The 13,853-nt window shown below is 39.2% G+C and overlaps 1 protein-coding gene across 2 annotated transcripts; it reads left to right on the top strand.

Annotated features, from left to right (window-relative positions):
• The first annotated feature begins 4,209 nt into the window (after positions 1–4,209).
• Positions 4,210–10,430, top strand: hadhb (hydroxyacyl-CoA dehydrogenase trifunctional multienzyme complex subunit beta). 2 transcript variants are annotated; one of them, XM_026317952.1, is made up of 16 exons: positions 4,210–4,301; positions 5,355–5,427; positions 5,787–5,825; positions 6,078–6,174; positions 6,399–6,443; positions 6,663–6,762; positions 7,050–7,137; positions 7,311–7,498; positions 7,578–7,758; positions 7,971–8,092; positions 8,367–8,446; positions 8,543–8,590; positions 8,943–9,030; positions 9,349–9,423; positions 9,697–9,861; positions 10,018–10,430. In XM_026317952.1, exons 2-16 carry the CDS (start codon positions 5,361–5,363, stop codon positions 10,051–10,053), a joined length of 1,419 nt encoding a protein of 472 aa, XP_026173737.1. In that variant the 5' UTR covers positions 4,210–4,301; positions 5,355–5,360; the 3' UTR covers positions 10,054–10,430. The 2 variants fall into 2 exon arrangements, with proteins under 2 accessions (XP_026173737.1, XP_026173738.1); XM_026317953.1 differs by having other exon boundaries at positions 4,259–4,295.
• The last annotated feature ends 3,423 nt before the right edge of the window (positions 10,431–13,853 follow it).

Here is a 13,853-nt window from a genome sequence, read left to right as displayed (position 1 = left end):
ATGGACTGTAGTCTTAGCTTTGGTGAGAGATATTTCAAGAAGCATAATCATGCAAGTTAGCAACTGTGAACATGAAATGTATGTTGTTGTTTATTCATGCTTGTTATTCTCTTGTTGACATAGAATCTACTCATATTGTCTGACATATTCCTCTTTTAATTCCATAAAACTGCCCAAATCTGAGGCTGATGCAAAAACTGTTTTTCATGACATCTCACAAACTCCATAAATCCTCCCCATACACACACTTTACCTCATCTTTGGTCCACATAATATTGATAAATTCTGTGATCATGTAACTGCAAGGCCATTGTAAGAAGAGCAATGAAGAAATAAATAGAAAAAACAAAATAAATAGAAACCTAATGACCTCTGCAAATTGAATTATCCTCCTTTGTTTGCCCTGGTGGTTGTGTAGGGCTGAAGTCACACTACACGCAGCGAAGCTTATGGTAAATAATACACTTCCATGCTTATTGCATTGAAAAAAAGGTGGCTAAAAGGGAACGGCATTATAGATCTGTCAGTTACCAGGGACATGGGTAGTGCGACAGGCCATTTAGCCTTGTGTGACTGTCAGTATACATAAAGGATGAATTACAAGAGCATACCAGGTCCACAGTTAACCTTTCAATAATATTAAATGTGCACAGCCCAACCATATCACTACATTAAGACAGGATGATTTGAAAATAATTCTTGAAAGAGGATTCCATTCTTTCCGTTTTTATAAAAGCCACTTACCTGTGGAATAGCAAAATGCAAACCTGCATGTGTGTCTTACCTTTTGCAGAACTGTTCATGTCCCCTGCTGATTCACTCCACTGTGGTATCCTTTGGAATGATGGTCAGGTCTTTATATACTGATACCTCCTCACCAGACTCCTAACATACAACACACATTGTAGAGGTCACTTATTGTTGTCACTGAAGCATTACAGCATGTGTTTGTGGTGTTGTTAATATATTAGTCTGTTTACATCTCTTATTGTATTTCCTTCTCTGGAGATCCAGCTTGGTTCCTCATCTGACAACAATATAAGCCAATCAGAGTTTTGGACCCAGAGGTCATTTTTGCAAAAGGTTTTCACAGAGATATTGTGAAGGCATTGGTCAGTGAATAAAGAGAAATTGCAATAAAGCAATCTGACACTTTGTACCCATTCTCACGAATCTCAATCTCTGAGATATAATTGGTGCTTCTTATTTAATTAACATCTCGCTGTTTTTAAAATACTTTTCTCTTTCGTTTCACATAGTATCTTTGGCTATCTCTTCCTCTGTGCTTGATAAACAGCTTTGTGGTACCAGTTACCCAGAATTACCAGTGTTAGGCTCAGTTAGCCAGGTAACCCAAAGACAGTCAAGATGAAATTGTTTCATTGTACAGGCCCCTGGTGAGAATAGGGCAGCTACTGTGAATCAGGCATCACTCACTCTGCATAAGCTGCTTCTCCTTTGTAAGGGGAACTTTCTTTTACGTGAGTCCCTTGCCCATTTCCACTGCTACTTCCACAAGGTTTTCAGTAGTCCTCTCCTTCTCAGGCTTCACATCAGGACCTGAAGTAAGCAAACACAGGGAGGAGAGGCAAAGCAATGAAAAAATGTTACAGTTACGATACATGACTATGAGCTTATATCAACCCTGATGTTCCTGCCTATCTGCATCGTATCAAATGCTCCAGGAGACCCACCTACACACACATGCAACAAGCGGGTTGCAGATATTGTGAGATGATATCCCCCCCAAGTGAGGCTCTTGACCTTAGCATACTCCAGTGTAACTCTCTAGCCACGAGTACAAGACTGTGCCAGTGCTTTAAAGTCATTAACTGAAAAACTGATTAATATGTGTGTGTGTACCTATACCATTTTAGGCAGTCTCTGAGTGCCGCCTGCTCGAGGCAGCATCGAGTCCCAGCATGACCTCTGGTGCCCCCAGGATGTCTGTTTGTTTTTTGTGGCAATTTGGTGCTGACAGGCTATTGTAAAAGTACAGAGAAGACAACAAAATAATGACTTAGTGGCTAAACCTTAGTCTACATAAACACATTCTCTGACACACACACACACACACACACACACACAGACACACACACACACACAGACACACACGTACCTTGAGGCCTACATCCAGGCAGGAACCACGAATGGCAGCTACAATAGGGATTAGAGATTTCTCAATCTTTACCAACTTCTGACCTTCCTTAGAGAGCTGGGTGACCTCTTCACTGTTCTTACAGGACTGGGTCCTACTGAGAGTAAAGACAAAGAGTGTTTGACCACAAAGCAGCTCAGTGTAATACACTGTAAGTAGAGGATCCATTTTTAATTTGTCTGACTTTACCGATTTTTGTATGAAATGTGTTATGTGAACTCCCTGACCTGTTTGCAGTCAGGAAGGTTTACAGAGTGAAAATGCAAGAAAACCTAAACATTTTCACTTTGTTTCAAACCACACACAAGTGTAAGAATGACTGCACATGTAAGTAATGTTCAAGACCTAATAAACCCACAACGAAGCAGCCAGGCTCACTGGAGAAGATGATGGTGTTTTTTCAAAGCTCCATTCAACCAGATCTACACCACAAATTCACACACTCTGATTAACAATGTCACATTTGTCAGTGAGAGACTGAAACGGGTAGTCAAGACTGTCACAAACATAATCTCTCTGACATGTATGTAGTGTCTCACACTCTCTTTCTTAAACACACACCCACATAGACACGTACACACACCTCAGCCTTTGGATCACTGAGTCGAATAACTGCCACATCATCCTTGAGCTTGTAGGTGACGTGTGCTCAGGCTTGACGGAAAGAACTAAAAAAGAAAAAAGACAGCCAGATAGAAGGCTACCACTATTGTATTATGCTGATTTCTGCCAGTTTAACATCTTCCCTGGAGAAGGTTAGCATAAATAACACACATACACTTGAACAGTGCCCTTGCTAAAGGACAAATAAACACATTGGGAACTGCTGGAGGTGGAGGGGCCCCATAAACCAGCTTGTCACCTGCTGAATTGTGACTAAATAAAACATGAATATTTTAACAATAACTAAACTCCAAGCTCAAATCCAAAGTGACAAGCACACATTGATAGAGACAGTTAACACTGGAGAAGTTAGAATAGGTCTTCATTTTTGTATTTGTTCATGTGTATGCTATTGACATCACACACATTCACACTACTACACTGATTGACAGGTGGCAATAATTTGCCATGAGGAGGCAATGTGCCAAATAAGGCTGGAAGGAAGGAGAATGCAAAATGGTATTACTGGATGAGTGCTGATCAACACTTATATGAGCATGGTATAATGAGAAACCACCCAGCATGTATTGGGTCAATAGACTAATGGACTGGCAGTACAGCATGTCTTATTTATGTGTTAGAGATCTCATCTCACCCGCTGCCATGTTGCCTCACAATGTTCTGATCAAAGAAATGCCAAAAACAATCAACAGGGAGTAGTATTTCATAAGATATTAGTGGTAGCCCACACCAGACTAAAATATTTCAACATTTCTGACTATAAATTAAACAAAAAAAAAAAAATCTAATGACAAAGTGACAAAGTTTTATCTGAATTTCCCTCCAGGGATGAATAAAGCTTTTCTAATCTTATATTGTCTTATCTTTATTAAAAGGCTCAATCTAAATTAAATCTAAATCAGGTGCCAAAGTTAATATTGTTGGTAAAAAGATACTATAATGAGTGGGAACAAGACGCTATTTTGTGGCCATGCATTAATGTGGGAATGATCATATACCATAACCTAGGTGTCTGAATTGAAACATGTTGTGTCTAAGTAAAGTGAAATTTAAATATTGAATTTAAAATGTAATTACAAATTACAAATTTAATTTCACATATTTTACCTGACAGTAGGGAATTAGATTTGTTACCTGAAAACTTGGAAACACCTGGACACACGTCGTCTGATCGTTAGGGGACGCAGGTGTGTCGACTGGCAAACAGCATGTGACCTCAAAACACTGAAATGTTGCCGTAGCAAAACATGGTACTGTATTCAAATTGTTATCTTTTTGGAAAAATAAATGTTTTACATGATATAGGTATTCTTTTTTTTGGAAAGACAGGCTCTTAAGTACAGACAGCTATGATCTATCGCTTGCCTCTGTGTATGTTTTTTGTTCAGGCACTATTTCGGTCAGCTATCAACAGTTGTGGGTTCTTGAGGGTACATGGTCTTTGTAGTCCAATAGCGCTGCTGAGCCCAGCCGGTCATTGACGGGCACGTAGAGGTGGCAAAGAGAGCAGAAGGTACAGGTAAGCGTCATCTTATTTGTTATAAAACTAGAAATATCAAATATATGGTATGAGCTCTGCAAATGCGATATTCTGTCTCACGTAAAGTTGAATCGACTGTAACTTAGCGGAAGCTTCAGCTAGCAAGTAGCCAGCTAGCGTTACTAGCATGCATGTACTGTAGCTTCCAGCTTTATTGTTTTGCTGCTTGTAAGGTTTCAGTCTTGTGGTTTTTAATTTGTCGGGAACGTTACTTTAAGAAAGTAAATACTGGTAAACAGTTGGTAGTAAACAGCATGAGTAGCGTGATAATGTATTTCTGACCCTGTCATCCTGCAGGGTAAGAATCTAGGTGAAAGTTCATAACCAGGATAGGGGGTGGGTTGAATGCCCGTCAATATTAAGTCATATTATCTCACATAATAAAACAGATAGTAATATTGAATAGATATAAAATATATAGGTCCCACCTGTCAGACCTTTTACATCTGTATAAAATGCAAAAGTTTAATATGTAAACTGCAAATATTGGGAATGAGTTTCAAGCTGAAAGCAAATAACCCATGATATTCTACCACACATATTGTATTCTCAAGTTCAACCACATAATTAGCAAAGTCATATGTCAGATTTGGCCAATTATAAACATTTACAGTGACTCACCTTACTTTAACTCACGGTGACCTTTCACCTACAGAGGTAGGTTAGATCTGCATATTAACTGAGAGACTTATCTACTGTGGTTCTGTCACTGTTTGTGCTGCACCATCATGTAACAATAATAGTAAAATATATTATACTCCCCATGGAAAATGCAGTTTCAGGAATAACAGGTTAGTGTACTGGAATGCATGCTCAGCTTCCAGTTTATTAGGTACACCAAGCTAAAATAGTCTAATACAACAGTCCTGCATTAATACCTGCCTTTATGAAGGCTATAATGTTATGTTTTTGTAAAACTGTTTTTAGAGAGGTGTTCATCCAACTTTTTGGTCATTTTGGGGGCATTGAAGGTTTTCATCAGAACCATAGAGGGAACTTAGCAATGACAATCATACTGCCTTTTCCATATAGAACATAATGGCCTCCATGCTGATAAACTCGATGCGGAGCTGCTCTGTCAGCCCTTCCTGGGGGATGCGGTTTGGTAAGTTGTTTTTATAGTTGTTCTTCACACTTTGACCAGTTCCAAAGTATGTCAATGCAAGAATAAAATATTCTGTCAAACAAGAGACAAGTTACAGCACACACAGTCTTTTTTTGTTTTTTAATGAGATATTATGAATGCACAATGTATATTGGAACTTATAAAAATATGATCTTTGGCCACTGTCACTTTTGTTTCTTCGACCTTTTGAGTTTTTTGTCACTTTTGGGTGATCCAATTTCAAATACAGATATTTTGTGTGTGTTACATAGTGTGTGCTGTTCAATCATTGTTTGTGGCAACTAAATTTTGCCAAAGTAATTAAAAGCGAGAAATATTTTTCTGGTGTATCTCTGCAGCTCGCTCTCTCAGTACAACAGCCCAGCTTCAGGCTCAGGGTAGGTCTCAAGTAAAAATCTATATTATAGACTTTGGTAGATGACAGTTTAAAACCTGAACTGATCATCCTAAGAATCTATTTACTGGTTGATTTATTTACCTGTAAAAAAAAAAAAAAACACACAGTGGGAAAACTCTTTTCCATTGACAGATTCTAAATAGATGAAAAGTTGATATTGACATGGCAACTAAATTGACTCGCCTAATTCATAACTGTCAGTGTATTAAAAACCCCCTTTATTTTCCTTCAGTACAGACAAAGAGCAAGAAGACACTTTCTCGGCCTGGTGTAAAGAACATAGTGCTGGTGGAAGGAGTTCGAACACCTTTCCTGATGTCTGGAACCACGTACGTCTCTGCCCTTTTTTTTAGGGTTCACTGGTTGAAACCTGTTGCAAAAAACTACTAAAAAAATGTTCTCTCACTTGGAGGTGATCAAAAAATTGAAATAGATTCCTTTGCCATTTAAAAATGTAATTGTGCATAGAAACCCTGTAGTCAAATTACTCTTACAGAGAGCAGCAGTGGTTTCAGTGGCTTGAAGATAAAACCTTTCTGGTTTGTGTTTGTAGGTATACTGACCTAATGCCCCATGACTTGGCCAGAGCAGCTCTGCAGTAAGTGCATTTTTATGTGTAACTGTTACAACATAAATCTAGGTAATGTTTAGTGTGTACCTGTTCTGACCAACTAGATTCAGTTTTTAATAATAGCTGCCCACTGCAGCAGAGGTTTTAAGTAGTTTTGTCCCCTGCTGTTTATATATATATTAACTGAGGAGTAGTTTTGTTAGTATTGGTGTGATTAAAGTTGAAACTCAAAATGGGTTTTTCTAGGGGTCTGCTGAACAGGACAGGTATACCCAAAGATGCTGTTGACTACATTGTTTATGGAACAGTCATTCAGGAGGTCAAAACCAGCAATGTTGCAAGAGAGGTAAACACACACACACACAAACAGGCTCATACATCCCATAATGTTTGTAGTAATTGGAACTTACCTTGCAGATGTCTGATGTGCTGCCTTGGTCCTAAGCATTAGTGCTCCATGCTGAGACCAATAGAAAGTTTTGTCCTCTGCAAATATCTGGTGATAAAAATCAAAATGTCAGCCAGTGGTTTTAGTTAAGACAAAATTTTTGACATTTGTGTATAAAATTAAAAAGACAGCTACTCAGTTGTTACTCTGTTGTGCATCTCTTTTATATTTTGCTGGGATTTCAGGCAGCACTGGGGGCAGGCTTCTCTGATAAGGTCCCAGCTCACACCGTCACCATGGCCTGCATCTCCTCCAACCAGGCAATGACCACAGGTATATCGGAAAGGCATCAAGGCTCTTCCATTTAATGTGCGCTGTATGTTTTGGACTGGGCTAGATGATATCTTTTATGTTGTGTACTGATACTGTGAAACTACAATTAACACTTGCTAAAAAGCAATCACACCAGTTTACCTTGTCTCATTATCTTCCCTCCTCCTCTCCAGCTGTTGGGCTGATTGCTGCAGGCCAGTGTGATACTGTTGTGGCAGGAGGGGTGGAGTTCATGTCCGATGTGCCTATCCGTCACAGCCGTAAGATGAGGAAGACCATGCTGTCCCTAAACAAGGCAAAGACCCTCGGCCAGAAGCTCAGTCTGATTGGTGGCATTCGAATGGCACACCTTTCCCCAGAGGTATATATATAAAATCTCTGTCGACATGGTGTACACTATAGTATTTTCTCCTGTAATATTTTATTTTTTGTGCTTGTAGCTCCCTGCTGTTGCTGAGTTCTCCACGGCCGAAACAATGGGCCACAGTGCTGATCGTCTGGCTGCTGCATTTGGGGTCTCAAGAGTGGAGCAGGATGAGTTTGCTCTGCGATCACACACATTTGCCAAAAAAGCCCAGGATGCAGGCCTGCTGCAGGATGTCATCTCCTTTAAAGTGCCAGGTAGACACTGCACTACATGACATTACACATTAAAGAGTCAAGGCTGGTTATATATGTTGTGTTTAGGGGATGGTTTTCTGCTGATAGATTTTGAAAGTTGACAGAAAAAGCACTACGGTCGGTACCAGAATTTCAATAAATCATAACAAAGACCAAAAGCAAGCTCTGTGTTTTCTTTCATTTACATGATTACCGTATTTTTGTCTTTCCAGGTCGTGATATTGTTTCCAAGGACAACGGCATCCGCCCATCCTCCATGGAACAAATGGCCAAACTAAAACCCGCCTTCATTAAACCTCATGGCACAGTCACCGCCGCCAACTCCTCCTTCCTGGTAGACACACAGAAAAAAACACTCATCAAAGTATTCTTAATTACTTTGAGCATAGACATGAACATCTGTGTAACACAAAGACACAAAAGCTGCAGTGTTGTTCAAATTTGTTCGATTAGTGTTTTTTGTGAGACAACAACAGGGCTGGGCTTCATAATAAACTTTTTGGGTTTGATGGTAAAAAGAAATGTTGAGTGCTGCCTAGACTATGTCCTGTGCTTTTCTGTCTGCTTTTGCTCTTCTCCTGAACAGGCATGTTTGTTTTTGTCCCTAGACTGATGGAGCCTCTGCTGTGCTTATCATGTCTGAAGAGAAAGCACTGGCTATGGGTTACAAGCCTAAAGCCTACCTCAGGTACCTGCATCCTTCCTGTTTGGTACTAGCCTTAATTTTCCAAATATTGTTATTGGAGTTGACACTCTAATCATATTGCTTTTTTCATCTTGGCAGAGACTTTGTCTATGTGTCTCAGGACCCCAAAGATCAGCTGCTTTTGGGGTGAGCCTCATTATCTTATCCTTTCTTTCAGTGACTCCCAGATAGAAACACCAGCGTGTAGTGTCTATTATTTGTTGTTTTAAAATTCACATATTATTTGCAGATTTAGTTATGCTAAAAAAATAAACAAATATTTGCAAACCAGTGGAGTATTTGTAGTAAAACTGTGAAAGCTAGCTTTGTTTGTGTTTAAACCTACAGTACATTTGTGTCTAAGGGTAAAAACATATTTCATTTTTAGGCATACTGCTCTTCTGAAGACCAACAGTGTGACTTGTGATTGATCATGAGGAGTTACAACAATGTTAATTCTGTTTGGTGTTTCTCACTGTGCTCCGTCCGACTCTTACAGGCCAACATACGCTACACCCAAAGTCCTGGAACGGGCTGGCTTGTCCCTGAGTGACATCGATGTCTTTGAGTTCCATGAGGCATTTGCAGTAAGTTATCATAAAAAGGTGTTGTGGTGGGTGAACATGCATATTCATGTATTAATATCATGTCAATCTGCATGATGTTGATATGATGATATGCATTTCTTAAATAATAAAATAAGAATCTAAGTCTGGTTTGTGTTATTCATGGACATCAATGTTGGAGTGAGATTTAACTGGTTTACTTCACATACTGCACTTTTGAATCAATGGAAATCAATATGTTTTCTATCTCGTATCTATGGTAACGCTGTGAATACATATATATATATATATATATATAATATGTATACACACACATACATATATACTTGTGTTTTCCAGGGTCAAATAATGGCAAATCTGAAGGCCATGGACTCAGATTGGTTCACCCAGACGTACATGGGCAGGAAATCGAAGGTAAAGAATTGCTGCTTGTCTATGGACTACATTAGGATACTGGCAATACACTGGAACAGATGAACACTGTGCACACAGTTAATCACAAAGCAAAACATGCATGTTAGTGTTTTTACTAAAATCATGTATATGTTTTGCAATATATTGTCCAGGATTCTATGCCTTCTTTTTCATTTGAAGTGCAGCCTAGTTATATGGAAATTTGTCTGCATGAATTTTCAAGTTGAAGATGTCTGAATTTAGATTTCCTTAACAAATGTCTGTTGTGTGTAGGTTGGGACTCCTCCCATGGAGAAGTTCAACCTGTGGGGAGGCTCTCTGTCTTTGGGTCATCCGTTCGGTGCCACCGGCTGCAGGCTGGTTACCACAGTGGCACATCGGCTGCAGAAGGAGGGCGGACAGTATGGACTGGTGGCTGCTTGTGCTGCTGGAGGACAGGTAAAAAACATCGACACATTGATGAAAGAGCACAATCACAAACTGACTCTGACTCTTCATATTCAGATTTCACTAGTTTTTTTCCATTTGGTTCTAGCTCCTCAGATCTTAAACTTGTGTTGTTTTCATGAGGGGTCATACTCTTGTCTTTTCCAGGGTCATGGCATGGTGATTGAGGCCTACCCTCAGTAAAGCATCTGCAGCTTGATCTTCAGGCTTATCATGAAGGCTACCTGCACCCTAAAAAAAAGACAATAGGTTGTACATACTAGTGCCACTTTGCCTTGAACAGCGGAGTCAGATGCAGTATGTAAATGTATGTGAGGAAGCTTGTGTACATTCAGCTTCAATTAGAGGCTGTTAAATTAGAGCAGAATGTTGTTAAGGATTTTCGCCTTTAATTTTGTGGACATGAGATGTGTCTTGTCAGCATAGTTATCGAGTCATATGTAACATGGCAGAGTTTAAGCACTCAGAGGAGCCACATTGCTAATGTTTGTATACACTGTAATATTATTTTCTTACAAACTGTTGAAATTAAATAAGGTGATAACCATACTGGCACTTGTTTCTGGTTTGCTATTCTTTGTTGCTTCTTTGCTTCTGAATCAAAACAAGACTCTAAAATCAAAGCATTTCTATTTAATTCATTCATTTCATCATTCACACCCATGGTTTACCTATTGTGACATTGAAATGTCTTCTGTGAAAAAGTTCAGTGGCCTGAACACACACACTGATTCCTCAGAGTTCATGTCAAAATTTTAATAAAATTTGAATTACTGTGATGTAGCATGATTTCTTCTAATAGTTTATTTAAATGACATGTGCTAATGAATCAGAGTCCACTTGTTTCCCCTAAAGCAAAAATGACAGAACTTTACTGGGTTTGACAAAAACCTAAACACAGATATGGATCTCTCATAGGTTTTATTTTCATTAAATTAAAGGTTTTGGCAGAAATAGCTGGCTTTATTGGGTTTTGACCTTACCCTAATTAAGAAATTGGGATCATCCATGTATACATTTTGGTAGTGGGTATTTCCAGAGATCCTAAATTATTTGTGTACAAAAACAAAGATTTGGGGCCTTTGTGAGTAGGTTATTGCATGTTCTCAACATCACTGAGATGATTTACACTCCATGCTGATAGAAAGCCTTGATGCATGGACAACAACTTCAAGAAATGCTGGTGGTCTATGTTTTATTCACTGGGGAGTGAAACTGTTGCAAGGAGAAAGATCAATGTATAGAAAGCTTTGTGCTGCAGATAAAAACAACGAATTTGCGGTTTTTGAAGAGGGGTGGGGTGGGGGCAATCTTTAACAGATTAAAAAATTTGCATTGCCAAATATTTCTTTGCATTTGGATCCTGGCCCTGCACTAAGATGTGTCAGCAGTAGACTGGCTTTGGATTCTCTTGCGCTTAATTGATGGTGAATAATGCTGTCTGCCTCTGACAAGACGGCTGATGTTAATGAGGAGGTAAAGAGGGACGCTCGGGCGTCCTGGTGATTTACAACAACATAAATATGGAAAATTGGGAATATGACTGGCAGATGACTTAAAAGTTCAGGTGGCGGTGATGTCTTCCTGATATTTGGCTGCTCGGATTGCGAGACAAACCGAAACTTTTACACCAGCTAAAATGTTTGTCTAATTGACTGCGGATGGGTAAATTTATATCAACACATTGCCTCTTTTCTGCTTTGCTGTGTACGATTCCCCTCAGCGCTCACCGGGGAATCTGACACAAACACACCTGAGGTTGGGGACTTGTTAACATAGCTTCAGTCAGACACTTCCGTTTAAAATGTATTTAAAGATTTAATTCTTGCAGTTTAAGAAATCCTTGACTCTGAGCGGGAGGAGTTGATTAATGCAGTCGAGCCTGTCACACGGGCTGCAGGCGGAGGGAATAAAACCAATGTTTTACTGGCACGGCAAAACGGAGCTCAAATGTAAATAGCAAGGAGAGAGACAGAGAGGGGTTTTTGTGTTTTTTCAAGCTTCAAAAACGCCTGAACCCTGCGAGACACCGGAGACACGCAGACACACACCGACATAGCGGGCCGCCTCCCTGCCTCTCCCTGCCTCAGCGGGGCTTTGATCAGGCGGAACCTTTTATGGGGAATGACTGGCGAATGCACCCGCTGCTGTCACTACAAATCTACCTCACCGCGCGAGGAGGGGAGAGGGGGGGAGGGGGGTGTTCGCGCGGGAGGGAGGGAGTCGGTGTGCAGCGGTGTCTTTCATCTCGTCCGAGCCGGCTCACGCGGGGCGGCACCTGCTGAAAGCGGCACTTGACTCGCGCGCCTTCCACCTGCTCGATGTGTGTGTGTGTGTGTGTGTGTGTGTGTGCGCGCGCGCGACGCACCGCAAGCGTCGGAAATCTGTGCGCGAGATAAATAATTGTCCACAGGGGAGTTCAGGGTCAGCTGTAACTATTTTGTTTACGTTTTCTCTAATGTATTTACAAATGTTTACAATCATCATTACTATTTTTATACAGATTACATCTCTATGTGGTGACTCATGTACTTTACTCCACTATTTTAAATTAATATCAAATTATCATCAATAATACATTAGAATGTATTATTTTCCATCATACAACAGTATTTGGCTTTTAGTAGGTTTTTGTTGATAAATTTTGTTCTGAGATCACTGTTACAGAAAAAATATTTTTGTTACATATTAAACATACGGACAATGTTCTTAACCTCTTACCTTGTTATTCATTTCGAACTAATGTCAGTGTTTATTTTCATTTTTGGTGGTTCTGTATTTCCATTGCCTTGAATTTAATTTAAAGTGGTAGTAAAACAGTCTTTAAAAGTCTTAAATGAAACTTGTTGATACCTCTAGGGACCCTGGATTAGCATAGAAGATGTTCTGTCTTTTAGTGCGTATGATAATTCATACTCAGAGAGTGAGAAAGAATTGAAGTGACATTCAATAAAAGATGATCAGGTAAATCATTTCAAAATGCACCTGCATTGTTTTACACTATTTTGTGACTTTCAGTCAAAATAAAAGACAAGATATGTTCTTGTGAACCCAGTATTGTGTATCGTCACACTCTTAATTATTATAGATTAATATACCATGGCCTATACTGCAAGTTGTTAAAATTAACCATTAATACATTAATAACATTAATACTACAGTCCTTCCACCAGTTGTCTGAGTCAAATGAGTCCAACTTTGAACTTTTGATTACTGAAGTTATAAAACTCTAAGAACAAAAAAAAAAAAAATCTGGCAGGAATTAGATGATTTATCATAATAAGAAGAAAAGATTTATAAAACTATAGACTAATTATTTTCATTGTCCCTTATACAACTACTACATGTGAAACAACATTAAAACAATACTAAAACGCTATGGAGAATAAACTTATGTACTTTCTAGAGTTAGATAAGAACAACAATTAAGAGAGTAATTTAACGCAGTACATATGTAACCTCTTACTTCTGTATTTTGGTCCAGAAGTCTTTAACCAACACCATTTCCCACAGTGGACAATCACCAGCTAAACACCCTTTGCCCGACAGAAGCTTTTTTATTACAACTGCTATAGTGGATGCAATTTGTCTTACATAGAAAATAAATCACAGGAAAGTGCCTGTATTTTTTTTTTTTAGAAATATCAGTGAAAGAAATGCTGAAGATTGTACTGAGTTACAGGTGCTATAGGACAGAGGTCAACCCAGATGTCACAGCAACACAGATAGTTATGTCATCCTAACTTGATTTTGTCCGTATCAATGCAACTCAACAATGCTCTATGCAAAAGGCTTTTTAGTTGTATGTCTGCTGTGTAAAAGCTGAGCCCTGCTGTTGTTACTGACATGTCTGCACCAACAGTAACCCTCCTGACTGAGAGGGACATGACTGCAAACAAAAATGGCGGATTATAAACTGCCAACCTCAGTATGAACTTTTTAAAGAAGTTGGGTTAGGCTTAATGTTCTGAATGTATCAAAAG

Source organism: Mastacembelus armatus, chromosome 24, assembly GCF_900324485.2.
Source record: "Mastacembelus armatus chromosome 24, fMasArm1.2, whole genome shotgun sequence".
Classification (NCBI taxonomy): Eukaryota; Metazoa; Chordata; class Actinopteri; order Synbranchiformes; family Mastacembelidae; genus Mastacembelus; species Mastacembelus armatus.
Note: the sequence above shows the minus strand (reverse complement) of the source record. Positions and strands in the feature narration are given on the sequence as shown.

Excerpts from the sequence above, each read along its gene's own strand:
- hadhb (XM_026317952.1), top strand. The coding sequence starts at position 5,361 with ATGGCCTCCATGCTGATAAACTCGATGCGGAGCTGCTCTGTCAGCCCT. Across the intron at positions 6,444-6,662 it reads TTGGCCAGAGCAGCTCTGCA|GGGTCTGCTGAACAGGACAG; the intron begins GTAAGTGCATTT and ends GGGTTTTTCTAG. Across the intron at positions 7,499-7,577 it reads TGGCACACCTTTCCCCAGAG|CTCCCTGCTGTTGCTGAGTT; the intron begins GTATATATATAA and ends TTGTGCTTGTAG.